Source organism: Acinonyx jubatus, chromosome E1 (genome assembly GCF_027475565.1).
Source record: "Acinonyx jubatus isolate Ajub_Pintada_27869175 chromosome E1, VMU_Ajub_asm_v1.0, whole genome shotgun sequence".
Lineage (NCBI taxonomy): Eukaryota > Metazoa > Chordata > Mammalia > Carnivora > Felidae > Acinonyx > Acinonyx jubatus.
Window position 1 is genome coordinate 53,554,307 of NC_069397.1, and position 27,559 is coordinate 53,581,865.

The 27,559-nt window shown below is 47.6% G+C and overlaps 1 protein-coding gene and 1 long non-coding RNA gene across 3 annotated transcripts; both read right to left on the reverse strand.

Moving 5' to 3' along the window:
• Positions 1 to 4,405: 4,405 nt before the first annotated feature.
• On the reverse strand, positions 4,406 to 13,530 carry LOC106984288 (protein CD300H-like). Of its 2 annotated transcripts, XM_027047960.2 has the most exons (4): positions 13,329 to 13,530; positions 7,699 to 8,056; positions 6,771 to 6,859; positions 4,891 to 5,079 (listed from the first exon to the last, which is right to left on the reverse strand). In XM_027047960.2, exons 1-4 carry the CDS (start codon positions 13,366 to 13,368, stop codon positions 5,036 to 5,038), a joined length of 531 nt encoding a protein of 176 aa, XP_026903761.1. In that variant the 5' UTR covers positions 13,369 to 13,530; the 3' UTR covers positions 4,891 to 5,035. The 2 variants fall into 2 exon arrangements, with proteins under 2 accessions (XP_026903760.1, XP_026903761.1); XM_027047959.2 differs by lacking the exon at positions 6,771 to 6,859 and having other exon boundaries at positions 4,406 to 5,079; positions 13,329 to 13,520.
• Positions 13,531 to 21,030: 7,500 nt separating this feature from the next.
• On the reverse strand, positions 21,031 to 25,005 carry LOC128313471 (uncharacterized). The gene is made up of 3 exons (XR_008294237.1): positions 24,885 to 25,005; positions 23,393 to 23,722; positions 21,031 to 21,453 (listed from the first exon to the last, which is right to left on the reverse strand). It is a non-coding gene; the product is annotated as an uncharacterized LOC128313471 (long non-coding RNA).
• Positions 25,006 to 27,559: the final 2,554 nt, after the last annotated feature.

The following is a 27,559-nucleotide window of genomic DNA, read 5'->3' on the forward strand; positions in this document are numbered from 1 at the left end:
GATATATATCTTCTCATATAGATACAAGAAAAAGAAAGGAAAAAAGAAAAAATATTTTCTCCTTTTGATGAGAACTCTTAGGATTTACTCTCTTAACAACTTTTCTATATATCATCGAGCAGTGTTAGTTGTAGGCATCATGTTGTATAGCATATCCCTAGTACTTATTTACCTTATAACTGGAAATTTGTACCTTTTGACCACCTTCCTCCAGTTCCCCCCCCACCACTTTTGCCTCTGGTAACTATGAATTTGGTTATTTTTTGTTTTCGTTTTTGTTTTAGATTCCACATATGAGATCACACAGTATTTGCCTTTCCTGACTTATTTCACTTGGCATAATGCCTTCAGGGTCCATCTTTATTTTTGCAAATGGTAGTATTTCCTAATTTTCTTATTCCAGAACAATATTCCACTGTAAATCTATACCATACCTTCTTTATCCATTGGACACTTAGATTTAAAAAAAATTTTTTTAATGTTTATTTTTGAGAGAGAGGGAGAGAGACAGACAGAGCATGAGTGGGGGAGGGGCAGGGAGAGAGAGGGAGACATAGAGTCTGAAGCAGGCTCCAGGCTCTGAGCTGTCAGCACAGAGCCCGACACGGGGCTCGAACCCCGCGAACTGTGAGATCATGACCTGAGCTGAAGTCAGACGCTCAACCGACTGAGCCACCCAGGCACCCTGGACACTTAGATTATTTCCATGTCTTGGCTATTGTAAACAATGCTGCCATAAACATGGAGATGCAGATATCTTTTTGAGTTTGTATTTTCATTTCCTTTGGATATATTCCCAAAAGTGGAATTGCTGTATCATGTTGTATTTCTATTTTTAATTTTTTGAGGATAATCTGTGTTGTTTTTTGTAGTGGCTACACCAATTTATATGTCCATCAACCAGAAGGTTTCCTTTTTCTCTATATCCATTGGCAACATTGGTTATATCCTGTCTTTGTTATTTTGGCCACTCTAATAAGCATGAGGTGATATCTCATTGTGATTTTAATTTGCATTTCCGTAATGACTAGTGATGTTGAGGATCTTTTCATGTCTGTTGACCTTTCATATAGCTTCTTTGGAGAAATGTCTCTTCAGGCCTTTTACCCATTTTTTAATTGGGTTTTTTTTTTTGCTCTTGAACTGTATGAATTCTTTATGTATTTTGGATATTAACCCTTTATCAGGTATATGGTTTACAAATATATTTTTCCCATTCCATAGGTTGTTTCTCACTTTGTTGATAGTTTCCCATCAGCTGTGCAGAAACTTTTTAGTTCGACATAGTCCCACTTGCTTCCTTTTTATTTTGTTGCTTGTGCTTTAGGTGTCATATCCAAAACATCATTACCAAAACCCATGTGAAGGAGCTTTATTCCCATGCTTTCTTCTAGGAGCTGCATGGTTCCAGACCTTACATTTAAATCTTTAATCCATTTTGAGTTAACTTTTGTGAGGGCTGTAAAAAAAAGAATCCAGTTTTATTCTTTTACATGTGAATATCTAATTATCCCAGCACCATTTGCTAAAGAGACTGCTTTTTCTCTATTGCATATTCTTGGTTCCCTTGTCAAACATTAGTTGATCATATATGTTTGGGTTTATTTCTGGGCTCTCTGTTCTGTTCCATTGGTCTATTTGTCTGTCTATATGTCGGTACCATACTGTTTTGATGACTATAGCTTTATAATATAGCTTGAAATCAGGAAGTGTGATGCCTCCTGCTTTGTTCTTCTTTCTCAGGATTGCTTTGGCTACTCAGAGTCTATTGTGGCGCCACATAAGTTTTAGGAGGTTTTTTTCCCTACTACTGTAAAAAATGCCATTAGAATCTTGATAGGGATTGCCTTGAATCGATAGACGGCTGGTTCTTGGCAAGGTGAATGATTTCTGTTAGATCCTGAACATTTTTGATATTATATTATGAGTCTCTTGACCCTATTTAATCTCTCTTCTTATCTTTTTATCTTACTTCTAGTTTTTAAACAAAGGAAAAATGTGGAGGGCCTTTATATGGCTATAGTGATTAGGACAATATGGTAATGAGCACAGATAAGTAAGTAGCCCAATTAAACAGAATAGAGCACCCATAACCAGACCTGTTTTTACCTGGACACCTGATATAACTCAGGTAAATGGGGGAAGAAGGAAAACTGATAAATATGTTGGAATATGTGGTTATCCATATGGAGAAAAAGGAAAATGCTTCCAACTTCAAATCATAGAAGAAAAAAAAAAAAACCGATCCCAGTTGGATCAAGGACTTAAAATGTGAACTGCAAAAATTTTAGACTGTTAAGAAAAAATATAGGAGGTTATTTTTATAACTTTGGGATAAGAAACATTTCTAAATTATGGTACCAAAAGCACAAACCATAATAATTTTGATGAATTCAAATACACTAAAATTCAGAACTATATTTATGAAAAGACTCCAGAATGAAAAGACAAGCCACAAATTATGTGAGCACATATGAAAAATGTATAATTGATAAAATTTTACCAAACAAGAGTATGATTCCAACAAGTCCTATAATCCAGTAAGGAAAAGAGAGCTAACGTAAGAACGGTAGGCAAAACTTGAACAGAAGGGGAAATGCAATAGAAAGTGAAAAGGTTCTCAACATGATGGCAGCCAGAGAAACTTAAATTAAAACCACAAGAAGGTTGGGCATGGCAGCCTCCTCCCTGACTTCTTCTTGCCCACAAAGAATGTGCCTGGAACACATCCTCACTGGGAGACAGGATCCCACACGGACTGTGCTGGGTTTATTGACTTTTGCGGGAATCCCTTTCAGGTTCACTGAATGCTACTTTGTTCTGCTTGAGTGCTAGAGTCAGTGACCCTCAGGCGCACCCCAGTTTCCTATATTTCAGACCTCACTGGGAAGGAGTCTGGATTCTTGTGCAAGACAACTGGGGTGCATGCGACCACACAGCCCATGCTGACTGTAGAGTGGACGCACCAGCCGTAGGAACAGATGCACAGCCTGGCCCCCTCTCTCTCTCCTTGTGCTGTAAGTAAACCCTGATCCCCTTGAGCCTGGTGTGCATGTTGTCTGTTCTCAGTGACCTCGAATCCTGCACTGACCTCTTTCCTGGGTCACGCTTACCTGCCTTTTGACCTTGGCTGCACAGTCTGGCCATCCTGTAAATTGTGAAATGAAAACTATTTCAAAATGGCAAAACCCCAAAACTAAAAGGTCTGACCAACCAAGTAGTCACACAGAGGCAGAGCAATGGGGGTTCTCAGCCATTGCTGATGGGAGCATTAACTGGGGCAGTTAATGGGGTTGGAAAAATCATTTGGCATTATCTAGTGTGGTTGAGCATGCACAAACCCTAAAACCCAGCAATTCCATCCCTAAGCATCTACCTTAGTGAACTTATTTCACGTATATATTAGGTGACCTGTATAAAAATGTTCACAGTGGCACTGGCTGTGGAAAAGCCCCAAATGGGCAACAACCCAAAGCCATCAACAGAAAAATGGATAAATAAGATGTAATATATCTTATCTTCTTCTCTAATCTGAAGGGCTGTTTGTCTGGGCAGCATATCAAAAGGCACAAAGGACTGAAGCATCTCTTAGTTGGGGTCCCCACAAAGGGGGAGGATACCCTGAGGACAGCACTGAGCATGGTCAGGAGTGGAGGCACTTGCAGAAAGACCAGGAACTCCAGAAAGTGGACGCTGCTAAACAGGGGCCTGCGGGGAACATGGTGACAGACGGTGAGCTGCCTCCTCAAGACGAGGCCCCAGGTCTCTCCTTTCTGCCCCCCCAAGTCTCTCTGATCAAAGATCCCGTGGACCTAATAACCCACATTTGGGCTAGACTTGGATATCTGGATATACTCACCCCTAGCCTCTCAGCTCAACCGCTGACTTTGGGGGTTAGGTGGGTGATACTGAGAGGAGATAGAGGGTTGCCCTGGGGCAGGACCTGGCTTTCAGAAAGAGCTTCTTTACCCAAAGCCCCACCCCTTCTCCTGCCATCAACACTCCCAGGAACCGAGCTCAGATTGGGGTTGTTTTTGGTGATTTCTCAGAGGTCAGAGATCATTTAGGAAACAATCCTCAAGTGAATGCCTTGGCATCTTCACATCTGATTCTGGAGCCTCCTCTGTTGAAATCCTTCAGTGGCTCCCCATCTCTCAGAAGATGCAGCCCACCTCCCCCCCTCAAAGCTTGCCTGGCCTGTCCACATCTACCTGACTCCCCAGCTTCCTGCCCCACTGGCCTCAGTCACGGTGCTCACCTGCCCTGAGCTTTGCTTTTGCTCAGCCTTTCCACTTTCCTTCCCTCACCTGCCTGAGGCTCTTACCCAAGAGGCTGTCCCTGTCCCCTGTCACCCCATCCTCTGAACTCTTACCCTTTCTTCTCCATGACACTTATTACAAACCAGTATTATTTATTTCTTTATTTTCTGAAACCAACTGTTAGAACACAAAGCTCGTGTTTTGTTGATTGCTCTATCCCCATAATCTAGAAATAAGTCTTCGCTATATAGGCTCTTGGTGAATATTTGGTGAGCGAGTGAAGAAAGGAAGGAATGTTGAGTTGAGAGGCTGCCTTGAGGGTTCTCAGCAGGGCGAGGTCACCCAAAAGCGGGCCCTCACTTTGGGATCCCTTGACCAACTAGTCTGTGCCTGGCACCAATTTCTGCTGGCAAGTTAGGGGTCCTGTGGAATGTTTCCCGTGTGCTGCCCAGCCAATCACCAGGCACATCTACATTATACACACATTTTTGTATGTGCGATATATTTCATTACATGTTTTCAAGGTTTTTTGTTTTGTTTTGTTTCGTTTTGCTTTGCTTACAAGTTTTTGGCAATAAAGTGAGAAGAGAAATAAAGTTTGGGGGCAGAAGTTCCTCCTTCTCTAGTCTGAACAGTGATGTCTCTGGACAGGATATCGATGGGCAAGGAGGGCTGTAGGCCGTCGTCATCAGGCTGACTGTGTTTCCCACAAATTGCCCACTGAGGCCTGTTCACCCAGAGGACGGCACTGAGCATAATCAGAAGCAGGGGCACCTTCAGGAATATGAGGAGCAGGAAGTGGACGCGGTCAGGCAGGGACCTGTAGGAGGAACACGGTGACTGGCAGGAGTTTCCTCCTCCACAGGAGGCCCAGGCTCTGCCTCTTCCCCACCTGCTATTGTGCTCAGGTCCCATTGCCTCAAAAGTCAGTATCAATGTCCAAGCTGGTTGGTATCAGGGCCGGACAGCTCCGTGCTGAGGGCCACAGACTCCTGTCCTTCAGCTCAAGAGTTGACCTTGAGCATCAGGACGCAGCAGACGCAAGAGGATGCAGTGGTGAAGAACGGAGAGGAAGGGAGACCCCCGGAAACAGCTTTCTGAACCCACAGTCCTCAACACTCACAGGAACTCAGCTCCTGCTGGCCCTGACTTCAAGGATGAAATGCCCCCTTTGAGTGAATTCCTAGCTCAAATTTATCTTGACGCACCTTCAATACTGTCCATCATGGGAGCAGCTCTTCTGCCGAAACTGTTCAACAACATCAAGCCCCAGGAGTGACCCCCCCAAGTTCAGCTCATTGGCAATCCTCTCACACCCTGGGTCCCAGTACTTAACACCACCTCAGCTCCTCACAAATGTTGTGTCCCCTCCCCCACACTGGGCTTTTGTTTAAGCTCTCTACCTTCCCAACCCCTTGCCAGGCTCACAGCCTGTTGGCACCCTGGTTCATGTGCTCTTTGCCTGCTTGAGCTCCGGGCAGCTGTGGGTAGTCTTGGACCCGCCAGTGGTTTCCCACCTCCAACTCGCCCATTTCTTTGCCTGAGGGCTCTCTCTAGCTATAGGAGTGTGTGGTTGCTGAGCAGAATAGGCCAGAAGTGCCACAGAATCCATGGTCCCAAGAGTGACCCTCTCTCTGCCTGCAATATTCTTTCTCTAGATTCTTGCTTGGTTGGCTTTCCTGCTTCTTTCAGGTCTCTGCTCAAATGTCTCTTCATTTGAGAGGCCTTCCTTCATTACTCTAAGAAAATAGCAAAGCCCGCCATCTTCCTCCACCATGAGAATAGATGTATGTGGATCACTACCTCAGCTTCTTCACCACTCAGTGGGAGAGTTCTGAGGAATGCCTTATGTCCTATGTGGTATCTCCCAGGGCACCCAGTGGGACAGAGCCCAGTTACTAGTGTGATAGCTCCTTTGTCAAAGTTACACTTTGCTGGCTTTTTCCACTTCCCAGCTCCCTCACTATACTTCCTGGGATCACCTCTCCATAAATGAATTGCACGTAAGTCCTTGTCTCAAGATCTGATTTTGAAGAAACTCAGACTGAAACAGTCTCTTGGTTATTTGTTTTCAATGAATCTTGATTCCTTTCATCATGTCGCATAATCTTCCCACATGCCCCATCACCCTATCCTTGACACCTGCTTAATTCTCCTCCACAGGAATTATTATTAACGGACATCTTTCTTCCATCTATCTATCTATCCATCCATCTGTCATCTATCCATCCATCCATCATCCATCCATCAACTATCCGTATCATGTAATTGTCTTTCTATCCATTACCCATTGTCTAAATCTACCCATTTGAATGGGACTTCCTTGAGAACACAGGCTTGCCTGTTTGTTCTCTGTCATATTCCTAGCATTTACATCAGTTCCTGGCACATAACAAGCAAATTAAATGCTTGTTGAATAAGTGAATAGTTGAGGAAACTTGCATCTAGGAAGCCCCTCCCTAGGGAAGGAGCCAGGCAGTGGTAAAGGACACTGGGAGACACGCATGTTACCTTGGTGTTGGCTGGATCTGTGCTCACTACCAGGGATGTTGGAGGTCCCAATGTCACAGAGCTCTTGCTGCTGGAGGCTATCGTGAAGGCTGATGGTGAAAAACAGAGGCCCAGTGCCCGGTGCTAGATTCTCCCTAGCTAGGCACCTGTCACTTGCAGGGTTCTGAGTTCACAAAGCAGGGGGAACTCAGGGAAGGGACTGGGCTGGATGTTCCGGGACCACTGTCTCCCCTTTGCCAGACCCAGACCTGGCCAGAGTGTGGCGTATCCCCACCCCACGCCATCCCAATCTGCTCTGCAGATGGACAGGTTATAAACCAGGACCAGAGAGTCATCGCCTTCCCCATGAAGCATTTCAGTGTCCCTCATCTCACTGGAAACAGGAGTGTTTGAAAGTTGGCACAAAAGTGAGACCTCAGGTGCCCCCTCTCCAGTCAGTGCAGCCATCCTGCCTGGTCCCCCTTGGCAGAACATCAGAGAGGTCGATTCAAGGAAGGTTGAAGGTGGAGACACGCAGTCTTGTGAGGACAGGAGGGCGGCAGGAGCCCCTTGGGCCTGATAGAAGCACATGTCACAGGACCCTCTGCAGCAACACCAGCTTCAGTCCTCAAGGCCCACAAATATTGTCAGGACCTGGGGCAACAGCAGGGGCTTTGGATGTCACACTCACACTGTCCCTCACACCCTCACTCGCACACATACTCTCTCACACATGCATGCACACACGTGTTCTTTCACACACACACACACTCCCACCCACCCATATTTCCCACACACTCACACCCACACAGCGCGCCCACTGAGTCTCTAAGGCACAAACACTGGGGCTAGCTCTTTTCTCCCGAGCTGAGATTTCCTCAGGTGCTCTGCAGGCATTAATTAGCTCAGATCCCTTCTTCAGGGGCACCCGAGGAAAGTAAGGTCTTACCTGGGGGAAACAAACACTTGAACCTGGAAAAAGAGGTCAGGCAGGAAGCCATTGAGTCCTTCTTCTCGCAGTATTGTCGCGATCCCACATCTGTATTTCCCTGCATCATCTGTAGTGAGGTTCTCCAAGGTCACTGTGAAGGTGAAGTCTGCAGAATGGTCCACGATGGACACACGGCCACTCCGCACCTCTCCCTCAGACCCTCTGGTCTCCACCATCTGGTTCCAAAGTAGCAAGCATGGTTGTCGGCACCAGTATTTGGTAAATGCCTTGTATTTCTCCTCATACCGGCACTGCACGCTCAGGGATCCCCCCTCGGTGCCTGTCACAGTGCTGGGGCCACTCAGAGATGAGAAGCCTGAAAAAGACCATCGGTGCTTTCTTCACCTGAAGAGCCTCGACTGGAGGGGCCTTGAGGGTCAGGTCCCCTGGAAACCCAGAGGTCACCCTAAGGCTCAAGGAGGGAGGGGTCAGGAACCGAGAGGTATGGGTTGTAGGTGGACACAAGGGGGAGACCTCTGAAGTTCCCTGGTGTGAGATTCTGAGACACAGAGAGCCTGTGTGGGCTCAGCCAACTTAGAAGTGGAGGGAGAGGAAGATTTTGGGTGCCCTCAGATAGGTTCTGGGTCCCCAGACCTGTCAGTACTAGAGGAAATGGCTGTGTCCATCAATTACCAAGAACTGAATGAAGCCACTGAGTATATTCTGAATAAACAGATGGATGGATGGATGGATGGATGGACAGATGGAATAGAAAACAGGAAGCAAGAATGGGAACCAAGGAAGTCTAGATGAAGCACAGTATTGAGAGCTAGAAGGAAGCCTTCAGCTTCTGGCTATGTCCCCTTCCCAAATGATCACCTGTAAGCCCCAAGCTTATAATCCCTGCTTGTATAGGTGGGACCTCCTGTTCATATGTCTGGGTCATGCTGGAGATGGGAGTCGGCCAGGGGTAGAAAGAGACCATCAGGAAGGGGTTCATTTGGGCTCTGATTCAAGGACATTCACACTCGATGTCCTTCCTGGGACAGAAACCTGTGGCAACACTTGCCATCACCTGACATCTTTAGGGACTCCCTGCTCCACACTGCTCCCTTCCCCACCCCTTGGCAGCCACCCACCAGCCTTGCCATGCCCTGGGCGTCATCTCTAGCTCTTCTGCCAAACCCAAGGTTTTGACATTGTCCTCCCTCCCCCAGTCACCCAGGAAGCTCCAGTATGAAGTGATTAGGACCCAGCCCCCTAAACCCTGTGCTTCCTGCCTGGAGAGCCATGCCGGTCCCAGGCACCCGAGGAGTCCTCATTACGCCAAGGAACAGCTATTGTCTGATCTGTTCTTTTTTTATTATTAAAAAAATATTTTTATGTTTATTTTCTTTTTGAGAAAGAGAGAGACAGAGCACAAGCAGGAGAGGGGCAGACACAGAATCCGAAGCAGGCTCCAGGCTCTGAGCTGTCAGCACATAGCCCGACACGGGGCTCGAACCCACAAACCATGAGTTCATGACCTGAGCTGAAATCGACACTTAACCGACTGAGCCACCCAGGCACCCCATTGTCTGATCTGTTCTTAACAAGGAAGGAGGTTAACCCAGGACAAAAGGACAGTGAGAAATTATTTGGGCAAAATACCCAACTAATTTTTGCTTCCTCATTTTAAATACCTTGCATTTTCTTGCTGGATTTCCCAGCAAGCAAACTCAACTGGCTCACTGACCAATATTCTACATCACAAGGCTGTCTGCCTCTCCCACCGATAATCTGCAAAGCAGTGGTTCTCAGCAAGGGGTGATACTGCTCCCCCAGGAGACATTTGGGAATGTTTGTAGACTTTTTGGTTGTTCACAACTGGAGGGGTGGGGAGTTGTTCCTGGCATCCAGTGGGCAGAGGCCAGGGATGCCGCTAAACATCCTGAAGCGCACAAGGCAGCCCCTCAACACAGAATGGTCCAGCCCCAATGCCAACAGTGGAGAGACTGAGGAACCTTGCTCAACGGGGCAAAATGCCCCAGTCTGAGGCCCTCCCGACGCGGGCTTCCGGCTGGGGGGACTGGGAGCCACAACACTGAACCGTGTGCAGTTGCTGCTGTCCCAGGCTCAGGCTGTGGGGGCGTTGTTCTCTGCGTTTCTGATGGGGTCGGGGACGCTTTAGGACTGGCTTTCCACCTTACCTACTCTTTCAGTTGCTTAAGTCCTAGCCTTCGAGATCTGGAGCTGCTTCCCCAGGTCTGGGTAAGAAAACATTGTTAGAGATGCTCTGTTACACCTAGACCCTGACCTTGACCCTGAGGCAGCCCGGCATCCCCTCCCCCGCCCCCACAACCCTCCTTGTGGTTTTTCTTCCCCACCTTCTCCTTGCTGAAGCGTGAGGGCTCTCTCCCCCGCTGTCTCAGCTATCTCTGGGGTGCTGCACTGCTCCTCCCCGGCCCGGGTTCTCTCTAAGATCCTACAGGACAGTGCTTGCTTTGTACCCATCAAGCCCCAGAGGCTTCCTACAGCTCCAATTGTAAGTCGAAGCCTTTGGTAATCTTAAAAAGAAATAAATATAAAGTAAAAGAGACCTGCCTGTTAAGTGTAAAGGCAAGTAACCGGGTAGAGAGATTTATCTCCTTTAGAAGCAGGAGGATGGCGTAGCTTGAGGTCTCCACAGGCCCTCTTGTGTATGGCCATCCCGCTGGGCTTGTCTCTGTTGCTGGAAGGTCATTGTCTACAACCCTGGTGAGTGTGTTTTCCTTTTGTCTGGTCTTAGTCTTACTGGTCAACCAGCTCCTGTGCGGCCTCTTGCCATGGGGCAAGGACTTTTAGACTTGGGCTTACGACCAATTGAATTATAACTCTTATTAAATACAGAAAGTCTCAGGGTCCCTAGGTGGCTCAGTCCGTTGGGCATCTGACTTCGGCTCAGGTCATGATCTCATGGCGTGTGAGTTCAAGCCCCCTGTCAGTCTCTGTGCTAACAGCTTGGAGCCTGGAGCCTGCTTCGGATTCTGTGTCTCGCTCTCTCTCTCTGCCTCTCCCCCCTCTCTCTCTCTGTCTCAAAAATAAATAAAAACATTAAAAAAATTTTATTTAAAATTTTTTTTAATGTTTTTATTTATTTTTGAGACAGAGAGAGAGAGAGAGAGAGAGACAGAGCATGAGCAGGGGAGGGGCAGAGAGAGAGGGAGACACAGAATCTGAAGCAGAAGCAAGTTCCAGGCTCTGAGCTGTCAGCACAGAGCCCGACGTGGGGCTTGAATTCACAGACTGTGAGATCATGACCTGAGCTGAAGTCGGACACTTAACTGACTGAGCCACCCAGGCGCCCCCATTAAAAAAATTTTTTTAAACAAAAATAAATAAATACAGAAAATCTCCTAAGTATTATTGAAATAAGTAGGAAAAGAGAACCTTGAATTTCTGGAGGCCACCCTTGAGACTTTAGTTTGGCTTATCAGAATTCAAGAATGAGGCTTTTTTTCCCTGAACTCTTCATAATCTAAATGCCAGAGTGATAAACCAAAATGATCCTAATCAGTATGTACTAGTTGAGACTCAGCATAATTTTTTTTCACCTGGCTGATCACATCAATAAAGGGGGAGGGGTGGGACTGTGTCTTTTCATGCCTGAGGATTACAGGGTCACTATGCAGGACACACATGCTTGATACAGGCCATTTCAGATTTATCTTAGTAAATGTAACAAATTACTTTTAGATCCTGAAATTTGTAATAAAATTACTTTATCTTGATTACCAAAACTGGATGTTTAGAATGTGCATTAGTTTTTAAATTTATTATTATTATCATTATTATTATTTTAAAGTTTATTTATTGAGAGAGAGACCAAGCAGGGGAAGGGCAGAAAGAGAGAGAGGGGGGGAGAGGGAGAGAAAGAGAATCCCTAGCAGGTTTTGAGCTTTCAACACGGAGCCCAACATGGGGGCTTGAACCCATGAACTGTGAGATCATGACCTGAGCCGAAATCAAGAGTCTGTCACTTAACTGACTGAACCACCCAGGTGCCCCTAAATTTTTTAAATTAAATAATCTCTGTAAAGCAATATTATTTAAAAGTTGGTCAAGTTTTAAAAGTCTAAAGTGCGTTTTTCTGTTCAGCTTTATCATGCAGAGTATCTTTATGTTCTGAGTTTTAGTGTCCTATTTTGGGAGTGATATTTATATTAAGGGTCTTTTTTGTTGTTTATTTATTTTGAGAGACAGGGAAAGAGCACGAGTGGGGGAGGGGAGAGAGAGAGAGAGAGAGAGAGAGAGAGAGAATACCAAGCAGGCTCCATGCTATCAGCACAGAGCCTGACTCAGGGCTCAATCTCACGGGAGTGATATTTTTAAGGGTTTTGGTGCACCTTGATTAATACAGCTAGAGGTGGGGAAATGGGATTAATGAAATAAAGATTTTTCCTCCTTGGGCTCTGACGGTTAGCGCTGACATTGGATTACTCTGATTTCTAACTGCTACATTTGTGTTTTCACAGGATCAGAGCAAACTGGTGAGTTGTCTTGATTCTTTCCCCTTTTATAACAAAATAGTGTCCTTCGTGTTCAAAAACAAAAAAGAGAGAAACATCATTTATGGAAACTCTCAGACAAGGATGGACAAGTTCCCAGCAGTGTCACCATCCAGCAGCTCACAGTGCAGGGCCCCTGGGGCCAGCCCAGACCTGTTGGAGGCACAGAACCCCCCATGGGGGGTGCATCAGCACCTGGGATACATGAACAGCTATTCACAAGGAGGCTTATGTAGTAAGTGACCATTGTATTATTTTTAAAAAGTGATGACCTTGAATATAATTGTTATAAGAAGAGCAGTGATCTTGGCAATAAACGTATTCTCTTTGAACCTTGGTTGCCTTGCATGAATTGGTCTAGGGTAAATTATTTGCCTGTCTCTGCATCATGGTCTCCTGTTTTCATAGGATTGCAATAAAAATTGGATTAGATTATGGGGAAAACCGGGTGAACACATCGATTAGCCCAATTAGTATTAGTTCTCTGCTCCCCTCGCCCTGGCCTGGTGCATAAGACATTATTCCTGGGGTGTCTGGGTGGTTCAGTCTGTTGAGCGTCCAACTCTTGATCTCAGCTCAGGTCTTAATCTCAGAGTTGTAAATTCAAACCTCACGCCCAACGTGGAGCCTACTTAAAAAAAAAGACAGGGGGTGCCTGGGTGACTCAGTTGGTGAAGTGTCCAGCTCTTTATTTCGGCTCAGGTCATGATCTCACGGTTTGTGGGTTCGAGCCCCATGTCAGGTCCTGCGCTGGCAGCACGAAGCCTGTTTGGGATTCTGTCTCCCTCTCTCTCTGCCTTTCCTCCACGTTTGTTCTCTCTCTCTCTCTCTCTCTCTCTGTCTCAAAAATAAATAAATAAATAAACATTTTTTTAAAAAAACAGCCTTCTTGATTTTCAAAATGGTGGTCATCAGGATTAAAGTAGCCAATATCTTTAGGGCTCAGTACGTGCTCACCTGTGGGAAGCATCAGCTTACCATCAACTCCTCTTCCTCTTCGTTTGGGTGAGGTTTTTCTGAGCTCACCCCTTCCTCTCTTTGCTTGTGTCCTCATCTCTTCCCTTCCCCATCACCAACCTTTCCCCACACCGTTGTCACCCAGACCTGCCCAGCCCCGCTCACCTGGGACAGAGAGCAGCAGCAAAGCCGATGGCAGCCACATGGCCCCGTCCCTCTGGGTGTCTCTCTTGCTGCAGCTGGAACCCCTCCCCCAGGGGCCGCTCACCACATCCCCCTCTTCTGCATTTCTTGGCACTTCTCTGCTTCCTTCTTCAGCCTCTTGGTTCTGTTCTCAGGACTGGTCAGAAAATGGGGGAAGTGAGGGGCTCAGGGCATCACGTGACCAGTCGATTACTTGCTGAAGTTTTCCTCAGAGACATTTGAATGCACGGTTCTGGTTTCTGCTTCCTGTGAGGATAACACCCTTACCATGACTCCACCACAGCCAACACACCCGCCTGCCACAGCAGGGAAGGGCCCAGCTGACTTCCTTCTAGATTTTCCAAGCAAGCCCTTCCCTCTATGAATAGCAAATGTCCTGTGGCTGGCGTGGCTGGCGGGTAGAGGCATGACGAAGCCTCCTCTGGAAAAGACCAGCCGTTTGCAGGGCCCAGTGCAAAATGAAAACACCTTTGTCCTAGAATCACCAACCATTTCGAGCCGGCAGGACAACAGAGCATTAAATCAAGCCCTTCTCAGTGGGGCACAGTGTGACCACAGAGGGGCCCCACGTGAAGCTGGCCTCGTCTCCTGCTCTTGGTGGAGCGGAGTGTGAGGCTGGGGCCACCTTTGGTGTGGGCTCTCCTGTTGTCAGTCCCCAACTCTTGGTCTGGCCTCACCAGACCCCAGAGGCCTTGAATGGGCTCCTGCCTTGATCACATGCTCTCGACCAGCCCCCTTCGCTCTGGCACCGAGCCATCCTCAAGCCTCCCCTTTAACCTGGTTAAATGAGCCGCCAAGCTTCCCACGGACAGAAAAGTTTTCAGTATCTCAAACGGCAACTCAGGTGCACCTGGCCGGCATTATGCCCCATGACAGGAAACAGCCAGGGAGGACTTAGCAAGGCAGATACCGATTTGGAATGTCTTATCCACGAACCCAGACTCACGTAAATGGAAAAGTCTAAAATTCTGGGATCCTGTTGTCAAGCATCTCTTAACTGGCTGTTTCAGTAAATAAAGAAACAGCCTGCTGGTTCGTTTCTTGCTGCAGAGGGAGATCTCATGTATTCCGAGGTTTTGTGCGTGTGCGTGCACGGATGCGTGTGTGTGTGTGTGTGTGTGCACGCGCGCGCGCGGGCGCGCACCTCCCCCTCCCGACGTGTTCAACGATGGCACAGAACAGACAGAGCTAGGGAGGGAGGAGTTTGCTAGAAGCAGAAGAATTTTCAATTTGTGAACTTCCATTTACTTGGGCTCCGCGGCTCCCGCTCAGACCCTTGGGGGTGGGGGTGGAGTGGCTACGCGACCTCCTGTGTCCTTTCCTTTGCCAGGAGGGCAAAACTCTCCTCCCGGAGAGAAGAACATGGTTGTTGTCATTGCATGCCTCCTGTCCTTCGTCACCTCAGTGGGGGGGGGGGGTCAACCAAAAGCCACCCTGACTTTGGACACACCATAAAAAGACCATTCCTTTCCTCACTAGTCCTTGTGACATTTTGTCTGCAAGTTTTCATTTTCTTTCCAACATGCCCTTAAAGAAAATTGTTCCTCCTCAGATGGGATTTGTGAAATGCCCTGGAAAGTTCCATGTTGCTATTTATTCACTGTGCAACCTTAGGCGAGCCACATGATTGCTCTCAGCCCAGGATTCTAACTCACCCCCTCCTTCCCAGCTCACACAGCCTGGATGCAGCTGGCAGCAGGGAGGCATGTGTGTGCAAATGTGTGCATCTCTCTTTTGGCCTCCGGAAGTGGCTCTGTCTGCAATTGGTCTGGGCCATTCAGACAGGCTGCTTAGGGACAGGCCTGTCCTTTCTGTGACTGTCATCTGCCTGTGAGAGGCCAGTCTTCCTCCACTGCCCTCTTGACACCAGCGGCCCTTTAAGGGCAGAGCCTCGGAGCCTCTCACGGCTCTGGGAACTAAGGGAAGAGTCGCCTGCTCTTTAGTCTCCCTGCAAGAGCCCCGGTGGGGCGAGGCAGACTCAGGGGGCACTGCTTACCACTTCTCCCTTGGGAGGCAGTGCCTGAGTCTGTGAAGGGGACAGTTCAGAGCTACAGACTTTCCCAGAAAGGCACACTTGGTATCCTCATCCTGGACAAGCTACCTGCTGTGCACAGGACTGTATCAGTTAGCTTTTTCTAGGTGATGCTGCTGTAACAAAACTCCCGAATCTCAGAATACTGGAGCCATGAAGGCCATTCTCTCACTCATCTTACATGTCCGCAGTGGGCCCCATTTGCTTGGGGACCCAGCCTGAAGGAGCAGCCCTTGTCTGTGACAGGAAGAGGGAAGCAATAGAGTGGCTCCTAGAGGAGCCACTCAGAGAGGTACATGCCTCTTAGGCTCCTCCTTCATGGACCACAGCACATCACATGGCCATGCCTGATGTCAACGGGACGGAGTTGCATAATCCCGTCCAGGGAGAGGAGGCAGGAATAGCAAACCTACTACCAGAGGCTTCTATGAGCTGGCAGTTCATCCCTGGCACACAGGCTTCATGGCTCCCTGCTGGTCTCAGGTCAAAGCAGGAAGAGGCTGCAGGGTGCACTCAGCCACCCTGTGTGTTTCTTTCTTCAGCTATGGACAGGACACTTGGCCATATGCAAAGGACACGGCAGTGCACAGGAACTGGCTTTCACTCAGAAGCCCAGCGGACCCTCCAGAAAGCCTCGGTGACAGCACCAAGGAGGGGCTTGCCAGGGAGAATTGACAGTCACTCTGACAGTAGAAGCCCCGTTTTAACCTTACACATTCAATGCCTGCATCGTCCTCATGGTAACTGTGAAGGCTGGGTCCCAAAGATGGTCGTAGATGGACATTTGGTCTCTGGCTGCCACCGCCTCTGGCCCCAAAGTCTTCACAATCTTCCTTGGCCGATGACATGGTTCTTGGCATCAGTATTGGTTAAAATGTGTTGGATTCCTCATCATGCCTACAGGGCAAACTTAGAGATTCTCCCACCATGGTGCCCATCACGTGTGAGGACTGCTCATGGGCCAGCAATCTGAAGAAGGAGAAAGACTAGGTCCCAGCTCCCCACAGAGGCAGGTCTGGGGTGATAGCAGGGGTGCAGGTCCCCTCAAAGCCCCTGAAGAGCCATTCCCCTGTGGCTGGAGGAGGCGGCAGCTGGAAAGACAAGGGTCACTCAGGGCTGGGGTCAGGACACAAGAGTCAGGAGCAGGCCTGTCGTGTTTGAGGAATCACATGGAGGCATGTGAAGCTGCTGAGGAGCATATGGAGGTCAGAGAAGTGGAAGGCCAGTTAGTCTGCAAATGTTCAGTGCATCGATGGTGACAGGCACTCACTTAAGAATAGTGGGCAGAACAGCGGGCAGGTGGAGGCATGGTTAGATTCTGGACATTGATATTTTGAAGAAAGAGCAGCAGGATAGCTTAAAACTTTTTTGATGTTTATTTATGTTTTGAGAGAGAGAGAGAGAGAGAGAGAGGGACAGGGTGAGAGCAGGGGAGGGGCAGAGAGAGAAGGAGACACAGACCCGAAGCAGGCTCCGGGCTCCCAGCTGTCAGCATAGAGCCCGACGCAGGGCTCGAACCCAGGCAACATGAGATCGTGACCTGAGCTGAAGTTGACGCCCAACCGACTGAGCCACCCAGGCGCCCAGAGCAGCAGGATATCTTAACAGATTAGATATGAGCAAGAGAGGAATCACTCCTAAGTTCAAGGCTGAGCACCTGGGGGTTTGGGAATGCAATGAACCAAAATGGGCAAAGCTGGGCTTGCAGGAAGAACAGATTCTGGTTTGGAATTGTTAGTCTGGTTTGGAATCTGTAAGTCACCTGCCATGGACTGCGTGTCTGTGTCCTCCCCCAAATTCATATGTCGAAGCCCTAATCAGGGGTAATGCCAAGGACCCACTCACTGAGAAGTCTTTCCAAGTGTCTAGAATAACAGTGGAGGAGATTTTGGGGGTCCTTACCTGCATTCCACAGATCAGAGAGTGCTGAGATGAAAAGCTGAGCCTAGCATGGTGTCTGACCCCGCCTCCACACCCATGTCCGCCCCCACCCCCACCCCCACCACTCTGCCCCAGCTTCACCCCATGTGGGATTTGATGTCCTACACCCAGCCACCACCCATGGAGATGCTCTTCTCACCCCTTTTGGGTTCTGCCACCCCAGCCTGGACTGACCCTCAGTGGGGAGGGCTTCCTCAGCCGGCTTGGACCCTGACACCCATGCCGAGATGCCTCTCACTTGGATGCCCTCCGCACTTGCCTGGACTCCCAGCCCCCACAATACCATCTGATTTTGAACAACACATTAAAACTATCTCTGGACTCTGTGCCCTAAAAGACGAAGACTTCTGCACCTCACCCATGGCCCACCGTCCTCTTCCCAGTGCTGATTTTCTCAGAATGGTGTTCTTTGCATCTATGACACTTCTACTCTCTTCTGTAATAGTTCCCACCATTGCTTAGGGGTTTTATGCTTAGGGTAAAACTCTCATTGCTGAACACAGCTTCTCTTTTTTCACTATTTAACTTCACCCTTTGTTGGCAGACTTTGATCATGATGTATATTTTCTATTTTGAAAGGGCTCATGGGTGCTGTATTTCATAAGGTCTTGCATTCACGAGACAGTTGTCAGAGCATTCCGGAATATTCTGTCATTTGCTCAGAACATATAGATTCTCCTTCACTGTGTGTTGGGATGCAGTGTTGTTATGAAGCAAGAGTATTTCTGTCACACACCATGTGATCCTTCTGGTACGACCTTCTGATGTGATCATCGTTTCTGATACCAGCCCAGATGATTCTGTTTTATCCACAAGGTTCGGTAACTTCATACCATTCTGGGTGTGGATCATCTGTATCAGTTCCTTTCCTGGGTCCCCGGGTGGGCTTTCAATGACAGCCTGAAAGATCTCTTTGTTTCCACATAGTTTTTAATTCAATTCAATTATGTTTACTTTGGGCTTCTCTTTTCTCCTCCAAGTGAATAGTCGATGTACATTTGTGGCATCACCTCTCTGTCTCCTGTACCTATGTCTGCCTCTCCACACGTTATACTGTGTTCACGTAAATGTCGCTTCAGGAAATATCCACAAGGCACCACGTCTGTGTGTTTTCAGGTACGATTGTCTTTGGGTTTTGTGGTTCTTTCCCTGATTCTTTCTTTCCAGCAACATTGGCTCCTTCTCTTCCGCTCCTTCTCTTTCCCGGGGTCAGCCTGATGACTCTCCATCGCCCTATCTTGTACTTCACTCTCTTTACTTTTCTAGAATCCTCCTGTTGTCTATCACTTCCTTGAGACTGAGTAGAACTATTTATGTGCCGATTTTTCTATGTTTCTTTGGACATATCCTTTCATGAAGTCTGTTCTTTAGTTTGCTTTGTCTTTATATTCTTTTTTTCACTTATAAGCTTTTTTTTAATTAAAACATTTTTTAATGTTTATTTTTGAGAGAGAGAGAGGTACAGAGTGCAAACGGGGAGGGGCAGAGAGAGAGGGAGACACAGAATCTGAAGCAGGCTCCAGGCTCCAAGCTGTCAGCACAGAGCCTGATGTGGGACTTGAGCTCATGAACCACGAGATTATGACTTGAGTCGGAGTCAGCCACTTAACCAACTGAGCCACTCAGGCACCCCTCACTTATAAGCTTTTGAAGGTGCTTTTCCCCTTTTGAATAAAAGTTGGTATTTGCCAAAGTCTAGTGTGGGGAGGGAGGTGGCTGGGAGAGTCTTCAAGCTGGAGCAGGTGATGGCCTAGAACCTTCCCCTTGTGCTGAGGGCAGGTGTCCTGTTGGTTCTCAGCTCACCCAGCATCACCTACCCAGTGGCTGTCTGCTTGGCTGCCTAGAACCACTCCTTCTCCCCTGTCTCATTCACCCCCACCCCCCACATCATTCTCCACTGCCTGGGGGTGGGGGATGGCCGTTTATTGTCACATTCAGACAAGGGTAGAAATGTTCCCAGCCTCTTTGGTAATATCCACCAAAATTGGGAAAATGTACAAACCACTAACACAGCTATTTTTTATAGGAATGGCCCTGTAGGTATATTCATAAATGTGCATCAAGCCACATATGCAAGGAGATTTGCTACACAATTGCATGTAGTTGCAAAGTACCCAAAACAACTGAAATGCCTGTCATGAGTGAAACAAGTTTTTTCTTTAATTTATTTAATTTTTATTTTTTGAGAGACAGAGAGAGACAGACAGAGCATGAGTGGGGAGGGGCAGAGAGAGAGACGGAGACACAGAAGCCAAAGCAGGCTCTGAGCCATCAGCACAGAGCCCAACGCGGGGCTCGAACTCATAAACTGTGATATCATGACCTAAGCCACAGTCGGATGCTTAATCGACTGAGCCACCCAGGTGCCCCTGAAGCAATTAAATAAATCATGGTATGTAGCTGTCATGGAATACTATGAAGCCATTGCAAACAAAAATCTATAGATACTGATACGGAATGATTTTCAAAATACATTCAGTGAAAATAAGCAAGATGTAGAGCAATGTGTGTGATTTTTCTTTGAAGGAGGGAAAGAATATATGCACAAATACATGCTTTAGATGCATAGGATTTCTCCAAAGGACGTGGACACACACATACACACACACACACACGTTACAGTCCTTGCCTTTGGTAGGGAAGTAAGGTAGAAGTCAGAACACACAGTTTTAGTCTACATTTTGTATACTTTTAAAATTTCTCTTATATGGATCCTGAGAAACTTAACAAAAGACCATGGGGAAGGGGAAAGGGAAAAAAAAAGAGAAGGAGGGAAGCAAACCATAAGAGACTCTTAAAAACTGAGAATGCACTGAGGGTTGATGGGGAGTGGGAGAGAGGGGAAAGTGGGTGATGGGCATTGAGGAGGGCACTTGTTGGGATGAGCACTGGGTGTTGTATGGAAACCAATTTGACAATAAATTTCATATTAAAAAAATAAAATAAAATAAAATTTCTCTTTCTAAAAATCCACAATATAAAAGTTGGCCTATCTGCCTACTTTTCCACTAGCTCCCTCTTGCTGAGGAGATGCCAGTGGTCCATGAGGGAAGAATACTTCCCTGGGTCAATGGTCACTTGGACCCACGGTCATCTCCAACTCTCCTAATCCCACACAAGGCTGTGTCTGCATTGACTTGCCTGAGTTCCTCTGTGTGTATTTAGAAGCCAGAGCTGGTTCATTGAATTAAGAAGATGCAGATCACGACCTGCTGCATGAGGAGGCACAACCACCCACGTGGGTGGGCAGGTAGGTAGCTCCCTCCATAGCCACACTCCCACTTTAGGGACATGAACCACCCAGGGATAGGGACATTTTAATGAAAGGCGCAGTTTCAGGGCGCCTGGGTGGCTCGGTCGGTTAAGCATCCGACTTCGGCTCAGGTCATGATCTCACATCCGTGAGTTCGAGCCCCGCGTCGGGCTCTGTGCTGACAGCTCAGAGCCTGGAGCCTGTTTCAGATTCTGTGTCTCCCTCTCTCTCTGGCCCTCCCCTGTTAATGCTCTGTCTCTGTCTGTCTCAAAAATAAATAAACGTTAAAAAAAATTAAAAAAAAAAGAAAAAAAAAAGAAAGGCGCATTTTCAATACACCCACACGATGGAAGCAGAGTCACAACATTTATTGTTTACAGATCCAAGGGAGAGCCTGAGGAAGGGCAGTCCCCCATCCTGGACCACGAACAAGCAGGAGACTGAGAGCCCCTGTGACTTACAAGGGGGTTGGGGAAGAGGTCACTGATTTTTCACAGAATCAAATCCAAGTGGTTAATTTAAAAGGTGCCCCAGAAAAAGCAAAGAAGGAACTTATGGAAGAATTCTAAGCTTGGGTCCTTCTCTGAATTTCCAGATTTCACGTGTGAACAGGGTTGCCATTCTGTAAAATGCCTGGGAGCAACTCAGAAACACAACAGGTCATTTTTCTCAAAAATTGTTTTACTCCCCCCATATGGTCATGGAGAATGTGTGCATTTTCTGATTGATGGACACAAGGTTCTTCTTCAGCTCTGATCCAGCGGTTTGAACAAAGATGGTGCAGCTACTCAGATCAGCATCTGGACACCAGGACCTCATGTAGGTCTCCCACATTGGGCCATAGTGACATTGCATGGTCACTTGCAGAGGAAAGGAGAAGAAAGGAAATAATGAAGAAAAGAAAAAAAATAATGAAGTAGAAAGGAAATATAAAATAGAGAAGATCTGGGGCACGTGGGTGTATCAGTTGGTTAAGACTCCGACTTCAGTTCAGGTCATGATCTCACAGTTTGTGAGTTCAAGCCACATGTTGGGCTCTGTGCTGACAGCTCAGAGCCTGGAGCCTGCTTGGAATTCTGTGTTTCCCTCTCTCACTGACCCTCCCCTGCTCGTGCTCTGTCTCTCTATCTCTCTCAAAAATAAATAAACATTAAAAAAATAGAGAAGACCAAAAAAGCCAACATTGTTTTGTAAAAAAACCCAAAACCCTCTCAAGACGTTGGTGATAAAAGGAGAGGTCTGAATAATTGATGCCAGGCCTAAAAAGGTATATCACACAATACCCTGCACATTTTAAAAAGAAAGATAAAAATGGGATGTGATAGTAAAAAGATATCTAAACAAGTTTATGCCAATAAACTTGTTTCTAGCAAAATAAACAAATTTCTAGCAAAAGTAATGTGATATACTAAAATAGGCGCAAATAGAAATAGAAAACCTGAATCGTCTTACTATTCAAATGAACCAAATCCATTACTTTTTTTAAGTTTTTACTTATTGATTGATTTTTGAGATAGAGGGAGAACACAAACAGGGGAGGGCCAGAGAGAGAGAGAGAGGGAGACCCAGGATCTGAAGCAGGCTCCAGGCTCTGAGCTGTCAGCACAGAACCCAATGCAGGGCTCGAACTCACCAACCATGAGAACATGACCTGAGCCGAAGTCGGATGCTTAACTGACTGAGCCACACGGGCGTCCTGAGACTAGCATGCTCTTAATAGCAAAACGTGACAAGGGCAGTGCAAAAAAAAAAAAAAAAAGAAAGAAAAGAAAAGAAAAAAGAAATATAGGCAAAAATCACTCATGAACATAAATACCAAAGTCTGCAACAAAAAATCAAAAAGCTGAACCTAGGGATATATATGCAAGATAGTACATCATTGTCAAGTTAGCTATGACCCCAGAATACAAAATTGTTTGAACATGAGGAAATCAGTAAGTATAATATGCCACATTGACAAACTAAAGGAGAAAAGGCATATGATCATCTCATAGACACAGGCAAAAGTATTTGATAGATTTAAGCAGCACTTAAATGGTCTCCATGGAGACCATTCTGGACCTCAGGAATCCTCACAGCACCCCGACTGTGCTGGGCTCCTTCCCTCTGATACTCGATATGGAACAGAGGGTGGGAACAGCCGCTATGAAGTCCTGGCCCCAAACTCCAGAAAGAGCAGGACACAAGATACCAGAGGTCCAGGAAGGCATTGGAAGGAATTGGGGTCTTTGGTCCCATGGAAGGAGGTCCCTTTAGCCTATGGGCTGAAACTGGGACCATCACCTTGATCTCTGTGGGCAATAGACTCAGACACTGAGCTGTGCAGAGAAACACATGCCCAGACAAGCTCGATTCTGTCTTGGAGGAGAAGCCGGGAGCCATGAGAGCATCTAAGAGATGGAGAATCTTGGCTTTCTAGCACCCCATTCTCCCTGCACACCCGACAGACCCCACTCAGGCTGGGATGTGCTGACAGTGGAGGTGACCAGGAAAAGAGGAGTTGCCTTCCCTGAACAAGCCTGTCCTGGCTGAGTCTGTCCTTCTCTGCTCCCTCTGGGGAGACCAGGTGGAGACATGCGGAGTTTTGGGAGCTCACTCTTTCTTCCAATCCCTTCCAGACTCCTGGTGTTTCCTATCCATGCTCACACATGCACACACATGCTCACACAGGCACATGCACACGTGTGGTCTCAGGTGAGTTTCGAGACTCCTCTCCATCCGATCATCAGCAGAGAAACAGTTTTGACTCTTCTCGGGGTGAGTCCCAGGGGGCCAGAGCACAGGAGGGGTAGTGCCTACCTGGTTCGACAATCACTGAAAATTTGTACCCTATATCAGTGCCAGTCCGCTCAATCCCACACCAGTAGGTGTCTTCATTGTCCCACTGGAGATTCTCCAAGGTCATGGTGAATGTGTGTCGGCTGTGATTGTCCTGGATCGACACTCTGCCCCTCTTCACCAGTTGTTCTGACCCGGTGGTTTTAACAAGGATTTTGCAGGAATCCCGGTCATTCCCATGACACAACCATTTTTTGTGAGATTCCCATCCTGGGCAATACACACAGGATGTGGTCAGTGTGCCCCCAAATGTGCCTCTCTCCGCTTCCTCCTGGCAGGTGCAGAAGTGGCCTAGAAAACAGAAAACCAACATGAACCTTGTCCTTCGTTGGCCCAGAGCTGACCTGGGCACTGCTGGAGCTTCTGGTCCTGCCCTGAAGACCAGCCAGGAGCCTCTGCTCTCTAATTGCCACATCCTGCTTGTCCCTTCATCCCCTGCAGGATTTGTTTTGCTGTCAATCCCCCTTGTGAATCCCCCCTGAGGCTCCTAACTGCCCAATACAGGGGCCTCTGCTCACTTGCTATCTTACTGACCACCGACCCCTCCTCGCCCTCAAGCAGCACCTCTTCCTGGCAGCTCAGAGCACACACTGCAGCCACAGGTGTATTTCTGAATCCCAGAGCTGGTGAGACAGTGTGGCCCCCTCCCCATCCGTGCCCCCGACACTCTAACCCCCACACACCTATAAACCCTCAGCCCCCGAATCGACACATGACATGGAACTAAACACACACACTCACACACATGACAAACGCTCACTCCGTCCCACAGGGGATTGATTGATTTTTTTACCTACACACTTCGCTCTTTTGTTTCTTCATACCTTTGTACAAGCTCTTCCCTCTGCCTACAATGTGCCTTCTTCTCTGCTTGAAGAAATCAACCCTCATCTTCTCCTTCAAGCCTTGGCTCAAATGGAGTCTCTTCTATGGTTTCTCCAGTTCTGCGGCCAACTCAGTCCCTCCCGGTGCCACCAGAGCACTTTGTCCCTGTCTTGGTAGTTGAGCTAATAACCTTGGATGCGGCCTGGTCTTTGGATCATCCAGAGCAGAGACCCAGGCAGGCTGATGTGTGGGGACGAGCAACTCTCCAGAGAGCCTTTCACCCTGGTTTTGCTGCCTGCCTTCCTCCCTGTTGTCTGAGCTCTTCAGAAGAGTGCTTCCTGGCTTGAGCGACAAATGAAGACCAGTTGTGCTTTTAAATGATGCAGATGCCTGAACCCCACCTTGACTGAGTGGCTCTCTGCTGGAGGTTGGGCACCTGTGCTTCTTCAGAGTTCCTCAGAATTTCATGCATTTATGTGTGTGTGCATATATATATGTGCATGTATGCATCTATCTATCATCCGTCTATGGATGAGCGAAAGTCTCTGCCGTTTCCCCAGGACAGACCCTGTCTGTGTCCTGCCCTGGCCCTGCAGGGGTTTGGTCCTGAAACCCCCATGCCACTCACCGTGGATGACGAGAAGGAGCAGAGCTGGCACATGTCCTGCCTGTCTGGCTTGTCTCCCTGGTGTTCAGCAAATGTCAGCTGCCCTCCGAGGACTTGAACTGAACTCAGAGGCAAAGTGCCTCTATTTAAAATTTTTTCCTTTTTTAGTTTCTCTCATCTACTTCCCTTAAAATTTTCCTTCCATTACTTCCTAATTTTATTAATTAGAAGAAAATCAGTGCCTTCTTTGGGAACATGTGGCTGACGTCATCATGTGTCTTCCGTGATTTGCGGAAGCCAAGCATCCCACTGTCCAGGGTGCTATTGCAATTGTGCGTGAGGACCTGGGGAGCCAGCTGCCAGCAAACCAGGTGACCCAGTGCAGCAGGGAAGGGACACCAGAACCTCAGAGTCGGGTCCAAGGAGGAGATGGGCACACGTTGGGTTTGCACGTGGGGAAGAATCAGTGCTCAAGGCTCACACCCAGCCTCGCTGGCCATACAGCCCCATCCTGAACCTCCTTCCAGGCAGCCCACCTCAGTGCACCCCAGACCACCCTCTCCCTCCCTTGGTCCTGGTCCAGCCCAGATCCTGACCTGCTGCCCCTCCCTCTCAGAGTCCCCTGGAGGTCCTGAGTCCCTCTGAGGCAAAGGTGCCATGGGAAGATTATAAGGAAGTAGAAGTCGCCCATTCCCATCAACCTCATTGTGCCCTAGATGCTTCCTTGGTCACCCTTGGCAGATTTCCCCTGACTGTGGGCTGTTGGTCACTTTCCAGCCCCAAACTTCTTACTAATGATTCCTATGTGACTTTCACACAAGTGTCTCCTCTTCCTTCAGGTGTCCCCTCCTCTGACTGTCCCCTGCTCCCTTTCCCTCTCCTCTCTGAATCAGTTCTTTTGTCTCCTGTTTTTCTTTTACGTTTTCCAACTTTGTGAGTTTGGTTCTACCTTTTGGGAGGTTTTTTTTTTAATGTAATTTTGTGCTTTTATTCTCTCTTGTAATCTTTGATGAAATATTCAGTTTAAGAATTATACTTTTATTTCAAAAGCTCCTTTTTTTTGTTCTCTGCTTGGTGATGTTTTCAAAAACTCTCCTCACTCTGTGGTCATGCTTTGGTTTGGTCTGGTCTGCTCTGGTCCTTCTCTTTCATATTACACACCTGCCTCAATGTCTGATCATTGTTTGTTATCTGACTGTAATTGATAATGAGCCAAAACATAGCTGGTTGGGGTTCTGAGTATGTCGGGACAAAACTCCATGTGAAATAGGTGTGTCGTATGGTGCCAATTTCTTTCAACCGTCTATCCCTTCTTGATATACAGGCTATGTCTTCACATGAGCGGGTAAAGGCATCTTCTAAATTCCAGAGTAAAGAGTTTTGAAGGTGACTTCCAGCATCCTCTCTAACTGCCTTGGTTTCCCCAAATATTTCATGAAGTTAAAGAGCCTTCTGGGGGATGGGACTGTTTGTGTCTGGATTGCAGTGCTGGTTGCGGTGTCTGGATTTGTGTCTGGATCGCAGTGCTGGTTGCATGGGTGTGTTTTCTTTGTGCAAATGTGTTGATCTTTGCACTTCTGATGTGTGCACTTTCCATGTGTATTTTATACTCCAATAAAAAAGTTTTATGTTTTATCATGGAAATCTCTCCAAGCCATCACACCTCTGCTTACTTATTCTTGAAATAGTTGTCTTAATGTTCCATTGTGTGACTGTGGCACAGTGAACTGCTCCTGTATTATCGGCCTTTAACCCTGTTTCCAGCATTTTACTCTTGAAAATCTACGCAGTAACCTTCCAGCTCAGGTAAAATGAAGTCAACAACACTCCATAGACCTCGTGCCCTGACTACAGCTAAGAACCCAGCAGAATATCTGCAGCGACTGAGTATTCTGCAAAATGAGCCCTAGTTAAGAGATTGAGGAAGGAAACCAGACCAAGTATAAGACCAATCCAGCTGTGAGTTTTTCTGATTATTTTCTGATTATATTTCCTTTTATATCCTCCTACCTGAGCGGGAACCCTGCAGCCCACATCCCGAAAGTACACTCTCAGCAGGACCTTAAGAGCTCCAGAGGAACAGAAAAACGAAGCACTAATGGAAGGGGGCGGGAGGAATCCCATGTTTTCTTGGTGTTCGTGTTTTCTTTCCCTCCTACCAAGTCCCCAGCAAGCAAACCTCAGGACAGAAGCTGCAATTCCACCTGCAGCCGCTGGGGGCCGAAAGCTGGAACTCTGAAGGGGGAAGGTCTTTGCTGCCCAGAAGAGCTTGGGCCCCAAGAGGGGGGAGAGAGAGAGGAATACCAGTGCATCTTCTCTCTTTGTTCTACTGCTTGGCCCTGGATGCAAACCCAATCACAGCAAGTACACAGCAGACTGGGGAGAGAAAAGCCTCAGCTCTCCAAGTTTCCTAGCCAAAGGACCAGGAAAGGAGGAGTTGGCGGTTCTGAAAGCTGGGAGGGAATGGGGGAGGATGGAGAAGAGAAACCAGCTGAAGAAAGGGACGCTTGATCTCCCGGGATCGCGCCCCAGTGGGCTCCTGATCAGACCCTGGGGAGAACACTGGAGTTTGAGACTTGGTGAAGGCCATCGCCAGTCACAGACTGGCCACTAGATGGCGCACATGGGGCATCTGGGAGCGCCTGCAAGGCTCCAGAAAGCTGAACCAGCGCACGCAGGAACCACAGTCCACAGAA

What these genes read in the sequence shown, in the direction of transcription:
- LOC106984288 (XM_027047959.2), bottom strand. Translation starts at nt 13,368, where the DNA reads ATGTGGCTGCCATCGGCTTTGCTGCTGCTCTCTGTCCCAG. An exon ending in GCTGCTGCTCTCTGTCCCAG is followed by an intron (nt 8,057 to 13,328) that starts GTGAGCGGGGCT and finishes GGTCTTTTTCAG; the next exon opens with GCTTCTCATCTCTGAGTGGC. An exon ending in CAAGTGTTTGTTTCCCCCAG is followed by an intron (nt 5,080 to 7,698) that starts GTAAGACCTTAC and finishes TTCCTCCTACAG; the next exon opens with GTCCCTGCCTGACCGCGTCC.